This window comes from Apis cerana, linkage group LG13 (assembly GCF_029169275.1).
Source record: "Apis cerana isolate GH-2021 linkage group LG13, AcerK_1.0, whole genome shotgun sequence".
NCBI classification, from domain to species: Eukaryota; Metazoa; Arthropoda; class Insecta; order Hymenoptera; family Apidae; genus Apis; species Apis cerana.
Genome location: NC_083864.1, coordinates 7,607,604 through 7,625,641, shown reverse-complemented (window position 1 = coordinate 7,625,641; position 18,038 = coordinate 7,607,604). Strand labels below are relative to the sequence as shown.

Below are 18,038 nucleotides of genomic sequence, written 5' to 3'. Positions count from 1 at the left end.
AATAATTAATTATAGATTGTTATTAAAATTTAATAACTCGCATCGTATTTTAGAAGAAGAAAATTTGTCCCACTTAAAGATTTTAAGTCGCGTCCTTATTCGAAAGTCTCAAAATTTTCTACCTTACAACAAATCTGTGATTGCAATTGCTCGAATTTCAACATTCTTATTACCATATTTAAACAAAAGTTTGATTTCTTCTCCTAAAATTTCTCTTCCTCTTCAATCTCTCTATTGATTCAGTCTGTCTTTAAAGAATATACAAGCAGCGACTATCAAAACAAATGTCAACTCGCGGCTTTGACTAAGTTTTAAATCCGGCTAACTTTCCAACAAACTTATATCGGATAGATTTCGAGAGAAACACATCGTCGAACTTTCGTCGAGTTCTATAAAAAACTCTTCCAGAATTTTTCACGGCCTACTTTCTTTCCCGGGGGGGAGAACTTGATCTTACCGTTGATCTTGAACGTTCACCGATGATCTACATCATAATGTGAAAATACACAAAAAAATATCTGAAATATTATTTTTAGATAAAAAAAATTGGTAGCTAAAAAAATGAAATTTATTTTGTTTAGACTTCGATCAAACACTTTTATCTCATTTATTACGTGTTTGCGTGCTACGGTTGGATACGCTTCTTAACTTTTCTTCAACTTTAATCAACTTCAATTTTAATTTAATTCTTGCAATATTCTTTATTGTACTCAATTTTCTAATTTCAATAAAATTCTTTTAAAATATTTTCGTTTTCTCAATACCTGAACTTTAAATCAATCAATCTTTCAATCTTGCAAGAAACAAAATTCCACTCGAATTAATATATTTTCAAAACATACATCTCACGAGAGAATCTTTCTAAGAATGCAAAAAAAAAGAAATTAAAAAATAAATATTCTTTTTCTTTTTATTACATTTCCTATTTTCTATATCATTTTGACAAATATAATAATTAAAATTTTACAAACAAGTTTGAAACATTTTACATTTTAATCTATTAATTAAAATTTTATAAACTCTGTATTAAATAAAACCATACACATTCTAAATTATTATCTTACATTCCACACTGAGTTTTCATTAAAACCGAGAACACAGTCTCCAATCTCTTGGCAAGCAAAAGCAACGCAATCGAAAACACATCTCGAGACGAAATTACGCAGCTGTAAATCGGCCATCGTCGTCTCGTTGTTCACTAATCCTGTATTAATTAAAACCAGGAAATGTGGTTTTATTTCCATTCTCCCTGTGATTTAAAAGTTCGCCCAAGTTTCGATTTTTTTTCTTTTTCTTTTTTTATCAAACGTAAATGGGGTGAATACGACATCCGTCTGCATCGTGTCGAGAGGATGAGAAACTCTCGATAAAGTTCGATCCAACGAAATAAAATTTCCACGTTGCTTTGATGGACGTGTAAATCTATTTTATCAGCATTAATTTTGAAATGAAGAACGACTTGGAGAAGGGAAATGAAGTTGTGAAACAGATTATTATTTTTACAAAGATGGAGAAATTAAACATATATTCAAAGATTTTGCTAATAATTTAATTTACAAAATCTTTTCCCCCAAATAATTAATAATTAAAAAGAAAAGAAAATGTAGAAAAGTAGCAGTGATAAATTTTTGAAGGATTTATCTTTTCAATTAGATAATTGTTGTATTTAATCAATATTATATCATTTTATTATCATGGAATTATAAAGATTTGACTCTGTGAAAATGTAAATGTAAAATAATGGAAGTAGACAACTTTCTTTTGATTAAATATGTGCTAACGTAATTAAATAAGGCGCGTATTACATTCTTTCCGATTCATTTAACCGAACAAACAGTGATAATCAAATTGAAGTTATATGTGACACAGTAATACAGTACCTGCATAAACTATTAATTATCCATTAAATTCAATCTGTGATTCGATGATTTGGCAAAATTCCACGTTGCACCCATTGTATGAGAATCATTGTTCCAAACCGCTAAATTCACCGACATTTCCGGTTAATTCACCGGATGCGGGTATGCAGGATATGTGCATCCCAATTAATTATATCTTGTAATTCGCATTGAAAATGTATCAATCGTTATTGCGAGCAACGAAAAATTTATATCTTATATCTGTTTCTTAAATAATTCAATAATTCAAAATTTTATTAAATAAAAAAATAAATAAAATTTATTGTCTCCAATTTTCAATTTTTAATTCGAAAAATCATCGAAACTTTTATCAAATATTTCTCTTCATTATTATTATAATCAATTATATATATATATATACATAAAATCCAAGAATTATCAAAAAATATATTTTTACACGGCACAATTGTCAATTCATTTTCATCAAAACTTGAAAATTCAAAATAAAAATATTTGAATAGAAGGTAGAAAAAATTCGTTCCATCGAAGTGTTCGACAAGGAATCGAATTTTCCCTGGAGATATAAAACGTCACACATCAGAATTTTTATGCGATGACATCTGCCGGCGCAATAAAATTTTACGCTAACCACCTTTATCCAGGTCGATGCCCCTTAAGGAGTTCGCGTTTCTCCACGCCAACTTTTCGCTCCGTAAACCATTTTTCCCATCCATTTTTCAACGAGACTGAAACGCAAAAACATCAGGAACTTTCATGTGACGTATTCGTGTTAATGCACACAGCTCACACGTGTACATATCATGGTTGCCTTTTTTTTTTCATTTTTACATTCCACGCCTCGCACTTTGTGACGAGACAAGAAAATGGAGGAAGGGAACGAGAAAGGTTGATCCTAGCGTTCGCTCGAGAGAGAATTATCGAAGAAGAAAGCAAGAAACTGGATCCATTTTAGCGATGGGTTCGAGTTTGACGAACGATTGGAACGTGAATTGACCAACAATTTTTCGCTTTTTCATCTGATAATTTGAATCCATTCAAGGGTGGATCCCTTGGAAAAATAAGGGAGGGAATAAGAATGTAAAGTGACGATCGTTGGGAAAGCGTAGTAAAAAAGGGCAGCCTGTTTGTTGAGAATTTTAATGTCGATATTGGTGAGAGATTAAAAATGACGGGAATAAAAGAGATTTGATTTTTTTCTTTTTAAAATTATCTCCCTGTAAAGATATAATTTTTTTTAAAAAAACTATCTCTTTACTTGTATTTCATGGATATGAAAAGAAAGTCAAGATTTCAAAAATCCCTCGAGAATTGATAGATTTCTGTATACAATTTTATAATTTTCATATAAACGCATATAGAAATACGAACATTTCTCGTTCTCCGAAAAACTTTCATCCCTTCCTCAAAAAAAAAAAAAGAAAAAAAGAAAAAAGATCAACAAACTTATAATTTGAAAACTTTTTTAATCGATATAACGTTAATAACATAAAATTCCAAAATTAACTGGAAAGTTACTCAAAAAACTTAGAGCCACGAAATATCAAGCAAAAATTCCTTAATATCTTCCTCTCAACAAACTTCATCCATGAACGTTTAATAAAAACTTCCACGAGCATTAATGTCCTGTAATAAATGGAACGTAACTGCGTTTATTAACTTGCCCCGGAAATTTGTCTATCAGTTTTCAATTAAAAACTGCTGTCACCTCCTTGTAAGATCATCGATCAACCTATTTCACAGCAGATTAGCGAATTGGAACAGTTAGCTAGAGTTTCAAGATGGTCGTCGTTCCGTTCCTTTTTTTCCTTGAAACGATAGGTTGATTGAGAAGGATCGAACGTTAACGACACGTTGTTTGCTTTTGTAAAAGAGAGCAAAGATCGTCCGTTGAAAAGAGATTAAAACCTCATTCTCGTGGTCTATCTAGAAGATTTAAGCATCTCCCCCTCTCTCTCTCTATCTCTTTCTCTTTCTCTTTCTCTCTCAGCTGTTTGTGTTCGCAAGAAAACAAAAAAGCTCGGCCAACGAGCTTGTAATTCTGTCGAACTGAAAAATCGATTGTTTTCGAGTCGAGCAACAATTACTGTAATAGGAACAAAATTCTTTTTTGTAGTTTGGCTTATTTCCAATATCGATCGATCGATAGAATTATCCGATTAAGGGAAACGAACTAAGAAGATACGAAAAGAAATATTTTATCTTATTAAGCCTTCTTCATGTCCATTTTGTAAAATTGAATTATTAACTTTAAATTTTTTGTTTTTGCAATAATAAATATGTTTCCTAAATTATTTAAGCCGATTTTTATTGAAATAGAAATATATGAGAATTGGAAATTTATTGATTGTGTATCTATTATTAATATATTTAAGAATACATATTCTATGTCCTGAAATTGATTTATATTAAATAGTTAAAAATGATTTTAAAGAGTAATAGATATAATTAAATAATTTTAGATATATTATAATGACTTTTAATTGAAACGTGCAATTGGATACACCATGCACGTTAATTTCTTGCTTTCATAATATGAAATATTTAAAAAAAACCTGTCTAATTAAATAACGAAAAGAAAGATCAAAAAAAATAATAACTTTTTCTAAATTACGAAGTGGGCGAACAACGATTGTTTATTTAGAAATAAAATTTCTAACAACTATACGCTTCGCGTATCACGTGTTGGAAGAACTTTAGAGACTTTAGCCTCCAATTATTCTCGACGCCTCATTTGCTCGCTATTCATGCGGGTTCGCGTGCCATTAAGGGATCCTCTTTGTTCCCATCCTGGTCCCCTTTTGAAACAAGCAGGATGCCGCGGAACTCTATTCCACAATTTCTTTTCTCTCGCGGTTGAGAAATGAACGCAATCGCATACGAAATTACGCCAGCGCGAATCACAATCGAAAAACATTTTTTCGTCCCGCGTATTTCCATGCGAATTGAACGAATTGGACGCCATTAAAAGCAAATCGAATGATGAATTATCATGAAATAAGAGTGTTGGAATAAGAGATTGTTATTCGAATTGGAATTGAACAAATATTTTAATAAAAAGAAGTTAGAAATGTAAAAAAATTAAAGAATTTATGGATCGCATATAAAATATTAATTTAAATAAAAACTCGATATGCTTGGAGGGTAAAATTGAATTTATATTTTTAATTTTTTTTCGCCGTGTTTATGAAAATATAAATATAATTATAAAATTTTGTAATAAACACTTAGAAAATATCGAAATATCTTGTGTATTTTAATATTAATATTAAATAACGATAATCATCATTAAATTTCCGATTTATCAAAATAATTATAAACTTCGTTCATTTATTACACGAAAATCATCTACCCTTTCAAGACCATCTGTTTCACGCATACACTATGTATATTATATCGATTAAACTGATATAATTATACGGATTTGGAATACAATTAAGCAAGTTACAAGAGCACATGCTCTTGCAGACGATGTACATGTCAGCGATTTGGAATAGGGCAATTAGAACGAGGAGTAGACATAAATACAACTCCCATAAATGTAATACAACCCGATAATAAATATTAATTAAACAAATAGCTCGTCACTGAATCGTTATGCGAATCGTTATTCTCTTTCGCGCTTTCCACGATTTTATTCGCGTTAAAAATAATAAAATTGTACGACCGATTATCGGTGACGAAATGCGATCGACTGAAATTGAGAACGCGGAAAGACCTTATTGAATATCAAATGTATTATCGATAATAAATAAAAGAACAGTATTGATGATGTATGGACGAACACAGTTTTATTTTAGGATTTATTATTAAATCTGCTGAAGATTTTTAAGATATAACAGTTGGAAAACATGTATTATTTATGATACAGAATCAAAATAAAATGAACAAAAACAGTGTGTTTACAAAATATATAAATAAAGAAAGGAAAAATCGTTATTTGTAAAAATATGATCTAATAAATATGAGATATTGATAAAATAATAAAAAAAAATAAAAGTAAAAAGCATATTTTCCAATTGAATTAAAAATACCCAAATGTATCAAAACTTAAATTTAAATTATATATTTCTACCATTTATAACTATTTACAATCTATTTTCTATGTTTTTCTATTATCCATTATAATATTATATTATTAACATAAATATTTTGTAATAATTTTTTTCTTTTCCTGTATTTTTATTTTCAAAGTTTCTTATTTTCTTTTTCTAATGGCTACGATACTTTTTTCTTTTATTCTCTTCATTGCAATATTTTCTGTATCTTGCATTTAATCAAAAATGATCAATAATGATCTAAACATCTGTGCCTAGCCCATATTTGAGACTAACATTTAATAATCATTCGTATCACATCATCTTGGACGCTCATATGAAATAAAATGTTCTCGAGAACATAAACTGTATTAAATATTTCTACAAACCATTACAGATGCATTACTTCCAACACGAACAAATTGAACGTTACAAAATTGACCATATTTCCATGAAGCTTACGTTTGCTCAATTTTCATTAGCCCACTAGGAATACTCATCGATAATTCCGCCAATCAATGTAACACGAGTCGAGTTCCGTGCGGGATATTTAACCCGATCGAAGCCCGCGTACCCATCCAGATTAAAGCATCGAATTGCTTCGAAAGCCTGTTAATCAACATACGCCGGAGTGCTTTAATTAGAAATACACTCGCGAATATCGTTTCATTTATGGAAACAGCATCCCTGTCTGAAGTCATTTTACGAACATAGATATCAAAAATGAAAATCAATTCTCTGCCCCTCCTATGACGAACATCGTGCTCGATAACTGTATGAAAATAGGCTAATAAGACTGATGACGAATAGTCATTATTATAACAATTGATCTTTTATAAAGATATGTGTGTCTAAATCGATGATAAAAAGTAATCAGAGTATTTTAAAAAATAAGAGGAGTTTAATATGTACAAATTTTGCATCGTAATGTTTGGAAAAATTGAAGTTGGTGATTTTAAAAATTGAAGGATTTTTAATATCTCTTGATGGTGGTATTGTCTTCGATGCTGGTGTTGGGAATAAGTAGATATGCTTTTTAGCTCTGAATATCATGTTTTTTGTATTCTTTTTTTTTTTTTTTTAGAATCTGCATATTTTTTCATTATTTGATCTCTATATAGTAGAACTATGGTAGTAAAAATTATTAAGAAGCGGTTCGAAGTTAAAAAGAAATATAAATTACAAATATAATAAGTATAATAAATGCAAATATTTATTATGAATTAGTTAGTGAAAATTGCGATAAAATATATCATATTTTAAAAAATGATTAAAACTTGTTCAAATAATGGCCATAAATTAATTATCGAAAAAAGAAGTTAAAAGTTAAAATGATTAATTATCATAGATTAAACATCGAGGAATGACTAATTATTGCGATAAAATATCAAATTTAAAAATAATTAAAATTTGTTCAAATAATGGCCAGAAAGAAATCACCGTAATCCAATTTCGTAAACAAATTATATCAAACCACGAATCTCTAATTAACACGAAACACGATCCATCCCAAAAGAATCGATCCAAAACATCCAAACAATCCCAAAAGCAAATGACAATAAATCTTTTATCTTCCAATAACCAAAACGATGGGATAAGTTCCCTCTTTCGTAAAATCTTTCCATTCTATCAATTTATCCGGCAACAAATCAGACATGTGCCTATTTCCCAGTCTCGAAGCGAAATGACTTTCGTTCCGTGGGATTCAATCTCCTATCAATCGTTGAATATCCTGCCATCGATCTCATCGATGCGGCGAGATATACATATCTTTATCTTTCAATTCTAATCGTCTCAACGAGTATTTAGCAAAGGAATGCATTAAACAAAGACGCGTGTTCTTTCACTTCCGCCATTATTTGTATTCGAGTAAATGTATTCGAATGGACGTGAAAGGGAGATCTAATATTTATGTAACGATTCTATAATTCGAAACGAAAAGTTAGGACTCTAACATTATCGTCCCAAAAATTTGGAAAATCATTAATGACGTTTCATAGAATCCAAAAATTTGAAAAAAGAGTCAGATTAGAATTTTTTACTAGCATAGAAAATTTGTTCGTGTAAAGTTCTACGTAAATAATTGTAATTACTTTTGATACATTTTAGCAATAATTTTAAGAATTAAGAACAAAATAGAAAATTCAATACATTTGGAAAATGTATAATAGAGTTTTTAGTGAATCGGGTAAGTAAATGGATATGTAATGGCAAAATATAGCTATGGTAAAATTTATATTCGATGATATGCAGAAAATGCATTTCAGCAAGGAGCGCGCAAATGGATAATGAGATTGTGAAAGGGGCCTCGTTAAATTAATGGTTGGCTCAGTTGAATCGAGATTGTCTATGGTGTGATAACGTGATTATGAGGAGGATATAATTTTGCACGAGAAAGAGGGAGAGCGGTCATCGCGTGGAAACAAAGAGAGTCTATTTTTGAAGTTGCTTCGTATTAATATTAATTAATCAATGGGCGAAGAGTTACAGAGTTCGAATCACGCAACGTGATTATTTATAGATGATAAAATTTTGAATAAATTAGACCAGGCAGATTGGTCTAGTAAAAGTGTGAAGAAAGTAACGAGAGTCGAATCACGATTTGGCATCGCGCCAATCAATCGAAGAAACATTTCGCGCGTCAATATATAAATTTACTCTATATTTCGGATGTAAAGGAATTTTAATGGCAATATTCCAAGCGAAGATTAATGATCGGTCGGAACTAGTATCTAGTTCCAAATATGCACGTTTAATGGACCTCTAACTATACTATTTCCCTTCATAATTTCGAAAATGTCTAACATTCCTTCCAATATTCCAATTAATCTAATCAACATATCGAACGTGCATTAGAATCTGTACACTTATTTTATATTATTTTAAAATAATTTAAAATCACAAACTAGAACAATTTACATAAATTACAAGAAATCATACTTAATCGCTTAAAATCCATACTTACGAAAATTTCAGCAAAATTCAAAGAAATATTCCAAACGATAAACTCAAATTACTTTTACTCCTCTTTTCATCGATCTATTGACAATTGATAAGAAATAAATTATCCAAAGAAACTCGAGTTATTCCGTTCGATATTTCCAATAATTAAACTGACAAAGCAATCGTTTATTACGCGAATACTACGCGATAATTTGAAACGATACGATCATTCTCAAACCCCACTTTCCCTTTCGTTCCAGGATCAGGACATGCTCGGCAGGGGAGGCAGGTGATGCGGCGGAACAACGGTTGGCTGGCCGTACTGGCCGTTTCATTGGTCCTGTCAATTCTGCGGAACAGTTTGGCGGGCGAGCGTCATCCGCTCGATTATGGTAACGCCGAGCTGCCAGTTAACCGCAGCAACACCGCACGTAAACCGTCCTCGCGAAACCAGGACCCCCTGTCCCCTCGAACCCCGTCCGGATCCTCGTCCCACGCGACCCAAATTCCAAGATCGAATCAACGAAAAGCCGTCGTCCTCTCGTCGAAAGAAGCGACGAAACCAATCCCACCCTCCAACGACCTCGTCCAGACAAATCGCCCCGATGTGGATCCCGTCTACGATCTATCGATCCCCAGATACGAGACGAATCGACGAGAATCCAGACTCGTCCAACGATCGCGTAACAATCCCCGACGAACAATCGAGACGAGGCTTCGAGAAACGACCAGCCTCCGCCCGAATATTCCGGAACAGCGGCCGCGTTTATCCTCCTGGATACCTCGTGCCGTGATAAAGGGCAGATCCAGGAGGATCAACCCCGCGAAACTCGGCGAAGACCCGGCGAGGGGTCGTAAAACGAGGACGACGCCACCTGTGACGATTCGAGGGAGAGGGGAGGCGGTTTTGGGCGAGGGGACATCGTATTACGGTCACGTCGTCCCGGCTCCAAGCGATGACGAATCGTTGACGACTTCTGGAGCAGCGAGGAGCTCGAGGGATCTCGAGATAAAGAGATCCGGCGAGGTGAACGGGGTGGAAACTGGGCGAAGGGATATTATTGCCTCTTCGAGTCTCGACGGCGGTAAGATCGTCCGGAAACGATACTTGACGGGATACTCGCTGTTTTCTATCTCGGTCAGTCGGCGAGCGAGCCGGAATACGAGGAACAAATTAACACTCGACTCGAGGAGGAGATTGAAAAATAGACGAGGCGCAAGATCGATCTACGATCGGGGCAGGAACGAGAGAGGGTCGATTAATAATTCGGGGAGGAGAGGAGATGGAGAGTCGAGGATAAATCTGGAGGATACGTGGTATTTCTCGAGACACGGGGATGGAGAGACGCGAAACGACGGATTCGATGAGGAGTATCGTGGTTCCTCGAGGATGGAAGATCTTCAACGAGGAATCTCTGGTGGATCAATGGGGGTTGTGCGTCGATACGGGAATACGCAGCAGTTAAACGGAACCTCGAAACGAGTATTGGCCGTAGATAACGATCGGGAGGACGATGGTGCTCGTTCCATCGATCCAGCGCGAAGCAAGAGAAATATCGTCGATGATGGTGTCGCTTTCGAGTCATCGAATGGGGGGGGAAATTCATGGAACGTTACTCTTTATGGGGCGAGCAACGGTGTGGATAATATGGAGGAAGAATCCAAGTTCGATTTTTCTCGAGACAATATTACGGACGGTTTGTTGGATGATCATCGGATGTTTTCGAGTGTTGTAACAGATGTTGCTTCGGATAACGAGTCCTATTTCGCGAGACGAAGTGAAAATTCTAAGGTCGATGGATCGAAGGAATCGAGCTTAAATTCTTCGAGCTCGGAGGACGAAGCACGGTCCACGAATATTAATAAAAGTATCGGTGCGAGTTCCGTCGGTGGATCGGAAGACTCGAAGTTGGCTAACGAATCCTATCCCACGAGTCGAAACATTGGTAGAAATTTTAAAGTTGGTGGATCAAAAGAGAGTAAGAATGTAAGAAACGTTTCAAAATTGGATGATGGACCGTCCGTTGTTGGTGAAAATTCTGTTGATGGGTCGACAGTTCCAAACGAAAATTATCCCTTCCTAATGTCGAACGATTCGATGAGCCGTGATGCAAGAGCGAATTCAACAGCAAGGGAAATAAAAGTAGAAAAATCAAGCGTGCCGGATAAAAATCGTTCGATGACAAATGAATCGGAGCCGATAAGGTACAACGCGAGTTTAAACGAACGGACGAAATTACAAGAATCGAATATACAGCGTGGAAGCGATACGAGTGAATGGAACAACGAATTTCGTTGGATGAGCCACGGTGATACAATTACAGATTCAATTAACAGGACAAAATTACGAGATTTAAATGGGAATTATTCCCAATTAATGGAAAATAAATTTCGATCGGAATCGAGACAGAACATAATTACAGATTTAATTAACGACACTCCAAATAAAAGTTATTTATATATTACATCGAACGATAAATCACGTTTCATCGTTCAAGATGCGAACGGAATATCAAACTCGTCCAACGAGAAAGAATTCACCGCGTTAAATTTTTCCGATACGATCGTTTCGAACGATAATAAACAATCCAACGTTAAAATAATTCGCGAAAACGATACGAAATTTCCTTCGTATTCGTCGTCGGCAATAATCAATTCGAACGTCTCGAAATTAAACGACTCGTCGAGAGGAGGCGAGGAGTTGGACGCGTCTAAAACAATTAATTCGCAGCAAGATTCGAAGCTTGCAAACTCAAATAACGGACCCATCTCTAGGAGCCGCAATAAGAGCAAGGATCGAATGGATGGGACGGAGTTAGGGACTTGGTGGGCGGAGATTGACGGAGAAGCCTCCATTAAACCTGTGTCGCAAGAAACGTCTATGCTAAGTAGCGTGACAAAGGGGTCTAAGAACGTCTTGGAGAATTCCGTTCGTGACTCGGCACCACGGAATCCCGCGTATCTAAAACACGATACGAACAGTCTAGCCGAAGGCGGCTTCGTCTTCGAGAGCACTGCCCTCTCCGAATTCGAGGCTAAGAATGCCAACGATCCGTTCGTCCAAGCCTCGTCGACGATCATTGAGAAGGAGAGAAAATTGGTGGAAAATTCTAACTCGAATTCTAACGCACTGCCCGAACGAGCGTCTATTAACCACCTGAAGATGGAATCGAAGCAATCTTTCCCACCTGAAAACGGCGTATCGTCGAGCATCAACGACGCCGTCATTTCCCGAAAAGACGAAGACTCGAGAAAGAAAATTAAGGGTGGAGAGAGGGTTTCTGCTGCGAAAGAAACTCGCCAATCCTCGAGTTTGAATGGATACAACGAGGCGAAAAATTTCCAAGGATCGCTTAACGACTTTCTAATTGTTTCTGAAGGGAAAAAGTCCGAGGAGGGGTTGGGATTGAATCGAGGGAATATCGAGGAAAATTTCCAAGAAATTAGCAAGGAATCGATCTCGTCCGCTCCCTCCTCGAGCGAAGAGGTAATCACGATTAATTCGTTGGATGATATGGATCCTGTCCTCTTAAACGAGGTGACCGATCCGAATCGTCCCTCGAAAGGGCGAAGGTCCAGGTCGTCGAAAGTTCGAGCTTCCACGAACTCGAACCCGAAATATAATCCAACGGCCGAAGATCGGGCGAATGATCAAACTTCCGCGTCAGCGTGGAACAAAGACGGGATCGAAACGGTTCCAAACAACGTCCCAACTCCGAGTATCGATTCCATCGTCAATGGCCGGGTATCGTCAGAGCCGGATAACGGGACTCGCGAAACTCTACAACTCCCAGAATTCGTCTCCAATTCCTCGTTTCGATCCACGATATCAATTTCGTCGGCGACGAAAGACGATCATCCTGCCTCGTTAACCGATCTCGTTACGCTGTCGCCGATCGAGATCGACCAATTGCCGAGCCCAAGGTTGATCAACGAGAAGGAGGAGGAGGAGGAGGAGAAGAAGAAGGAAGAGGAGGAGGACGAAGGGAAGGAGGAGGAGGAGGATCGATCGTACGTTACCCCGTTCGAGGGAAATTATCAAGATTTCCGCGCGACCGTGGACTCGATCTCTCGAAACGCTGATAACTCGTCACACGAGACGGAGCCCCAATGGCCGGTTAAACACAGCGCCGTGGTGGAGGGGGATTTAGTGCTGGGCGGTTTGATGATGGTGCACGAGAGGGAGGACAACGTCACCTGCGGGCCCGTGATGCCGCAGGGCGGTGTCCAAGCCCTCGAGGCGATGCTCTACACTTTGGACAAGTTGAACGATCGTGGAATCGTGCCAGGTGTCAAGATAGGCGCCCACATCCTCGACGATTGCGACAAGGACACGTACGGTCTGGAAATGGCCGTGGATTTCATCAAAGGTAAGTTCATTTATCTACGACTCGGGTCGGCGACAGCTCGATGCCGATTAATGCCCGATTATACTCGCAATTAGCCACTGATATCCGTAATTGACGGATACCTCGTTAAGAGGACGTGTTAATTCGAGCCAGTTAATCCAAAGGAGGAATTAATTGATAATTTTAGGGTGTAAAGGGAATTGGAAGTTTTTCTAAATTCTTGATGAGTGAAGACAATTTCACGATATTGTTTTCCTCAAGTTTTTTGGAATTTTAAAAAAGGATTTTGGAACGAGATCTAATTATTTGTTCGGTTATCGAACGAAAGATTTAATTCGTTTCTATCTTTCTTTCGTTATTTCTTTCAATTGTGCCAATCCTCAAAAGAATTATCTTAAAGTTGTCGAGGAAAATTTCTCCTGTTCAGCTTACAAAACTTCAGAGGTTCTTAAAAAAATTTTGTTGAAAATGTTGCTTATTTTCGTAACGAAAGGAAGAAACGTGAGAAGGTATTATATTTACTCGCGATCGATAGAAGAAAACAATGTTATTATCGAAATATCGCTCGACATAGCTCAGAGAAATGATTCCCGGCGAAAATCCATGCGACCTCGAACAATTTTATCCCCATGGTTAACAAATACGAGAAAATGTGTCTACAAATTGCTTCTCCAGAAACTTTTTCCCTATCTTTAACAATAGCGGAGAGATAGCATTGGAGGAGAAGAAACTTGGAATAGATTCATCGTCCGTGGCACGGCAAGTTTTGCACAACGCGGCAAAAAAAAAGAAAAGAAAAAAATAAGAAACTTGCATCCTCCCTCTCGAATTTCGAAAACTTTCCTCGAAAAGTGGCCATAAAAAGAAAAGTCTAGGAACGATAATCGAGAGAAATCGTCGCTTAACCCGAATCTCTTACTCGATACTGACCTGACGATGCGCAGTTTCCACGTGTCCAAAGATGAGAAAAACAACAACTGTAAATCCGCGAATGTAGGTTACATCCACGATGCATCGAAATTATGCAAACTGAGACCGCTTTGAAACTGGGCTCGGATTCATTGTCTTGGAAATGATAATTAACAGCGACTGTCAAAGGGAGAGAATAAAAATTAAAACAAATATGAAGTTGGCTAAATATTAACCAACTCTCGACATTGAAACGAGATCGTAATTAAAAAGGGGTTACGCGGTTCTTATTTTGAAGTAACAGGTAAAAAACAGGTCCGTTTTAATTTGTACACGGTGAAAATATTATTTCTCATCCGTGAAAAGGATTCGCAATGAAAGAAAGAAAGAAAGAAAGAAAAAAAAGAAAGCAAAAGGATATATCGGATTCTTGCATACCAGCAGGATTGTTCGATACTTTTCATCGAGTGACACCGTGAATACAAGAATTTACGATAGAATTCAATTAACTTTTCATATTCTTTGACATTTATGGATTCTTATAAATTTTTGTTAAAATTACATTGGAAATCAATAAATTGTAAAATATTTAGGGGGATATTTTTTAATATTTCAATGTTGAGACAAAAGAAAACAGATATCCCTTTATATATTACGTTTCCTGCAGTATTCGATAAAAAAGGAATTCATAAATATTAAAAATATATCTAGAGCTACTAATATAAATTTCGATCCACTCTATTATTTCTCTAAATCTCACCCCCAGACGGTTGTTAATCTCATTACATTACGTAATATATATAAATATAAAAACGAGAATAATTTTATTTTAACGAAAATAAAAATTTCTCGTGTTAAATTGAAAATAACAACTCTCGTTTCGTGTTTACCTCAGTTTCGTACACGTTACACGCGACAACAACGTTTATTACCATTATACAAGAACTTTGTGACAGTTCTTGCAAAACTTAAGGTATCCTTTATATGGATACTTTATATTTTCTTGTAGAACAACAAATATACGTATATCGAGAGATCTCTAAAATTCTTCTTTCCAACTTTTTCCCCTTCCTTGTTTTTCATGTTACCGTATTATTCTCGAGGAAACATCAGTATTTATTAAATAAACAGAAAAGTTTAAAAATCAACGAAGGAACGCGCTTTGTTAATAATCAATGTACATTTTTGAAATATATATATATTTTTTTTCTTATTATTATTTTCCTCGAGGAAAGTAGCGAATTTAGCGGTTCAAAGGGTTCTGAAATTACGTTCCGAAATTCGAGAACACAAGATCTGTTTCTCTCACGTTACCTTTTTTTGTTTTTTTTTCCGTTACTATTTTTCCATGGTAAATATCCACGCTAATATAAGGTGTCCAATTCTAAAAATCTAAAAATCTAAAGTTTCCTTCTCGAATGAATCGAGTTTTCTTCAAATACGAGTGAAGTTAACTAATCGAAACTATTAATAATTGAACATATTTGCAAATAAGCAAAAGAATAAAAAATTTTGTCGTGTAAAATTCTTAATTTTGAAAAATAGAGATTCAACACTGTCAAAAGAAATATCGAAATTTTCAGTTTCCTCGAGAATTGATTTTTAAATGAGAAAAATTCATTTCATATCGTTTTGGAAAACAACAAAGAAATAAAAAAAAATATTTCCTTTGGATTTACTTTTCCATGAAACGAAATGCTCGATATTTGGGACACTCTGTGTATACAACGAGGGATACCGAGACTCCATTTCACCGGTTCTTTGATGGAAACCCTCGACCCAGATATTTCGTCAATGCCAAGGTCTTAATTTGCCGTTTTCCAAGCAACGATCGATGGCAGGGGCGATGTTTGATAGATTCCAGCCGAACCACGTGAATGCAAACCGCGACGTGATGCGCCAAATGTAAAATTGCGCGGTGAAAACTGTGTATGCAGCTATGTATCGATGAAAGGAGTGCAAGGTATCGAGCGTGGAAATTTGAGGAGAAACGAGGCCTTTGTGAATAGTCGACTAGTTTCATGTTTCAATACGAGTTGGTGAACGATAGGCTTTTTCAAAGTTGGATTCTTTGTTCCTTCTTTGTATCCCTTGCGAAAGAGAAAGTAGAGAAAATATAGAATAATTAATATTGATTAATTCTGATCCTGTGTTTATGTTATTCCATATCGCGAAATCTAGTGAAACAAGTATAAAATTATTATTAATTTCGAATTTTTTTAAATATTTTATCTTATCTATATTGGTGAAATATAGGAATACAGTGATGAGAGAAGTATGGAGTACTTAATTCCCTTTTTTGCGTATTTACAAATATAATTTTGTATTATCGAGCTAATTTTTTACATTTCTTGACGAAATTGTGTTAAGGATAGTGTAGTGTATTTGCTGAACGTATTCTAGAAGAAACTTTTAACCTCACTTTTCATTTCATATTCGTTCCGTTTTAGAACGTGTCAAAACTGTGCCGAAGAGATTAATTATTCGAAAGTTTTTCTTACAATTAAGTAGACTGTGGAAGAATTTCTACTTCTGGAACTAAAGTTTCCATCAAAGAAATTGAAAACTTGATCTATCTACCGAGAAATTCGTGAAAAGAAATATCAGTTTCTACGGGTCAATTTTCTAAATGAAATCATATTTCAATTTAATATATACTTTGTTCGAGACTTTTTTGTGCGCAATTGTACACAAGTCACGCTACGATGATTAAAATTGTTCTAAAATATTTGTGACGCGGTTAAATCTCTGTATCAAAAAAAGAAATATATTGAATATCTCCCCTACGAATAAAACAAGCACGATTTTATTTTCCTCTGCGTGGCTACAATTTCATGGGAAATTGAAATAAATCATTTAAAGAGTTGTTAGCGCGTAACGTTTTAATTAAAGCGTACAATAACTTCTGGCGGACCTTTGACTTCGAGCAAACATCTTTGAAAGGGGACGTGACTCTTTATTCGAAAGTCTTTTCGTGGGAAAAGGGAAAACAAGGAATTATTTCGTGTTTTTTAACGCAAAAGAACCTCTCTTTAATTTTGATTTAATAAATAAAACAAATAAGGGGGTGGAAACCGAACGAAAATCGTATGAAAATTTTAACAATTGCGAAATTAAAAGACACGCTTTTCTTTTAAACATTATCCTAGAGAAACGGGAACTTTTTACACTGAGTTTTTAAATCAATCTTGTCGTACAATACCTTTCTCTCCTGAATTTTAATTCAAAAATAATATATACAAACATATCGAAGATCTAATCTATGAAGAATTTGGATGATAAGCTCTTTAGAATTCAATTTCCCCGGGAAGAAGGTATCCTTCGATAGTAAATGGAGTGAGACAGTTTCCATTCAAGTTAGATCACTCGTTCACTTGTACAGAAAATAGTTAATTAGGATCTTTCCTCGAGAAATATCTCGTTCGAACGCGAACGCGTACTTATCCGCACGCTCGAGCGAGAAGAAATCACAGAAAATAAGAGAATACTAGTTCTCCGTCGTTTTCTTACTCGATCTTACTCTTACTTTACGATAGAAGGGAAAGGAGGCGAAGAAGACGCGTGCATTCCGTAATTTATATCGGAATCGCTTTGAGAAACGGTGGCCGCCCTCAAAAGAATAAATTTCTGAAGCTGAAGAAAAGATGGAAAGGAATTGAGATTCGTTGAAGGAGGACGAATGCGGTGGTCAAGAATATCTTTCAACGATATTTCGTTCCTTTCTTCGAGGAAAGCTTTGATTTAAACTTTCCTGTGGAAAATAATAAAAATTCAGCAAAAAGGGCGACCGACGAAGGGAAGAGATTAAAAAGGATTAATGATACGAAGTTCCGTGCATCTTTTTGAAACCGAATAATTAAAGAATATTTACTGCAACTGAAATGGAATGTTATAAACTATATATATGTATATTTTGGAAAAAT

General features: G+C 35.4%; 2 protein-coding genes across 10 annotated transcripts in view; one reads left to right on the top strand and one right to left on the bottom strand.

Moving 5' to 3' along the window:
- The window catches only part of LOC107996194 (COP9 signalosome complex subunit 7b), a 225,851-nt gene that overhangs the window by 81,158 nt on the left and 126,655 nt on the right, over nt 1-18,038 (bottom strand). The gene's annotated exons all lie outside the window — the stretch shown is intronic.
- LOC107996192 (metabotropic glutamate receptor 2) overlaps nt 1-18,038 on the top strand; it is a 250,405-nt gene that overhangs the window by 109,623 nt on the left and 122,744 nt on the right. For all 3 annotated transcript variants that reach the window (XM_062083984.1, XM_062083983.1, XM_062083982.1), the window contains exon 2: nt 9,118-13,227. In XM_062083984.1, the coding sequence (XP_061939968.1) occupies nt 9,150-13,227 (4,078 nt within the window). In that variant the 5' untranslated portion in view covers nt 9,118-9,149. The remainder of the gene's footprint in view (nt 1-9,117; nt 13,228-18,038) is intronic.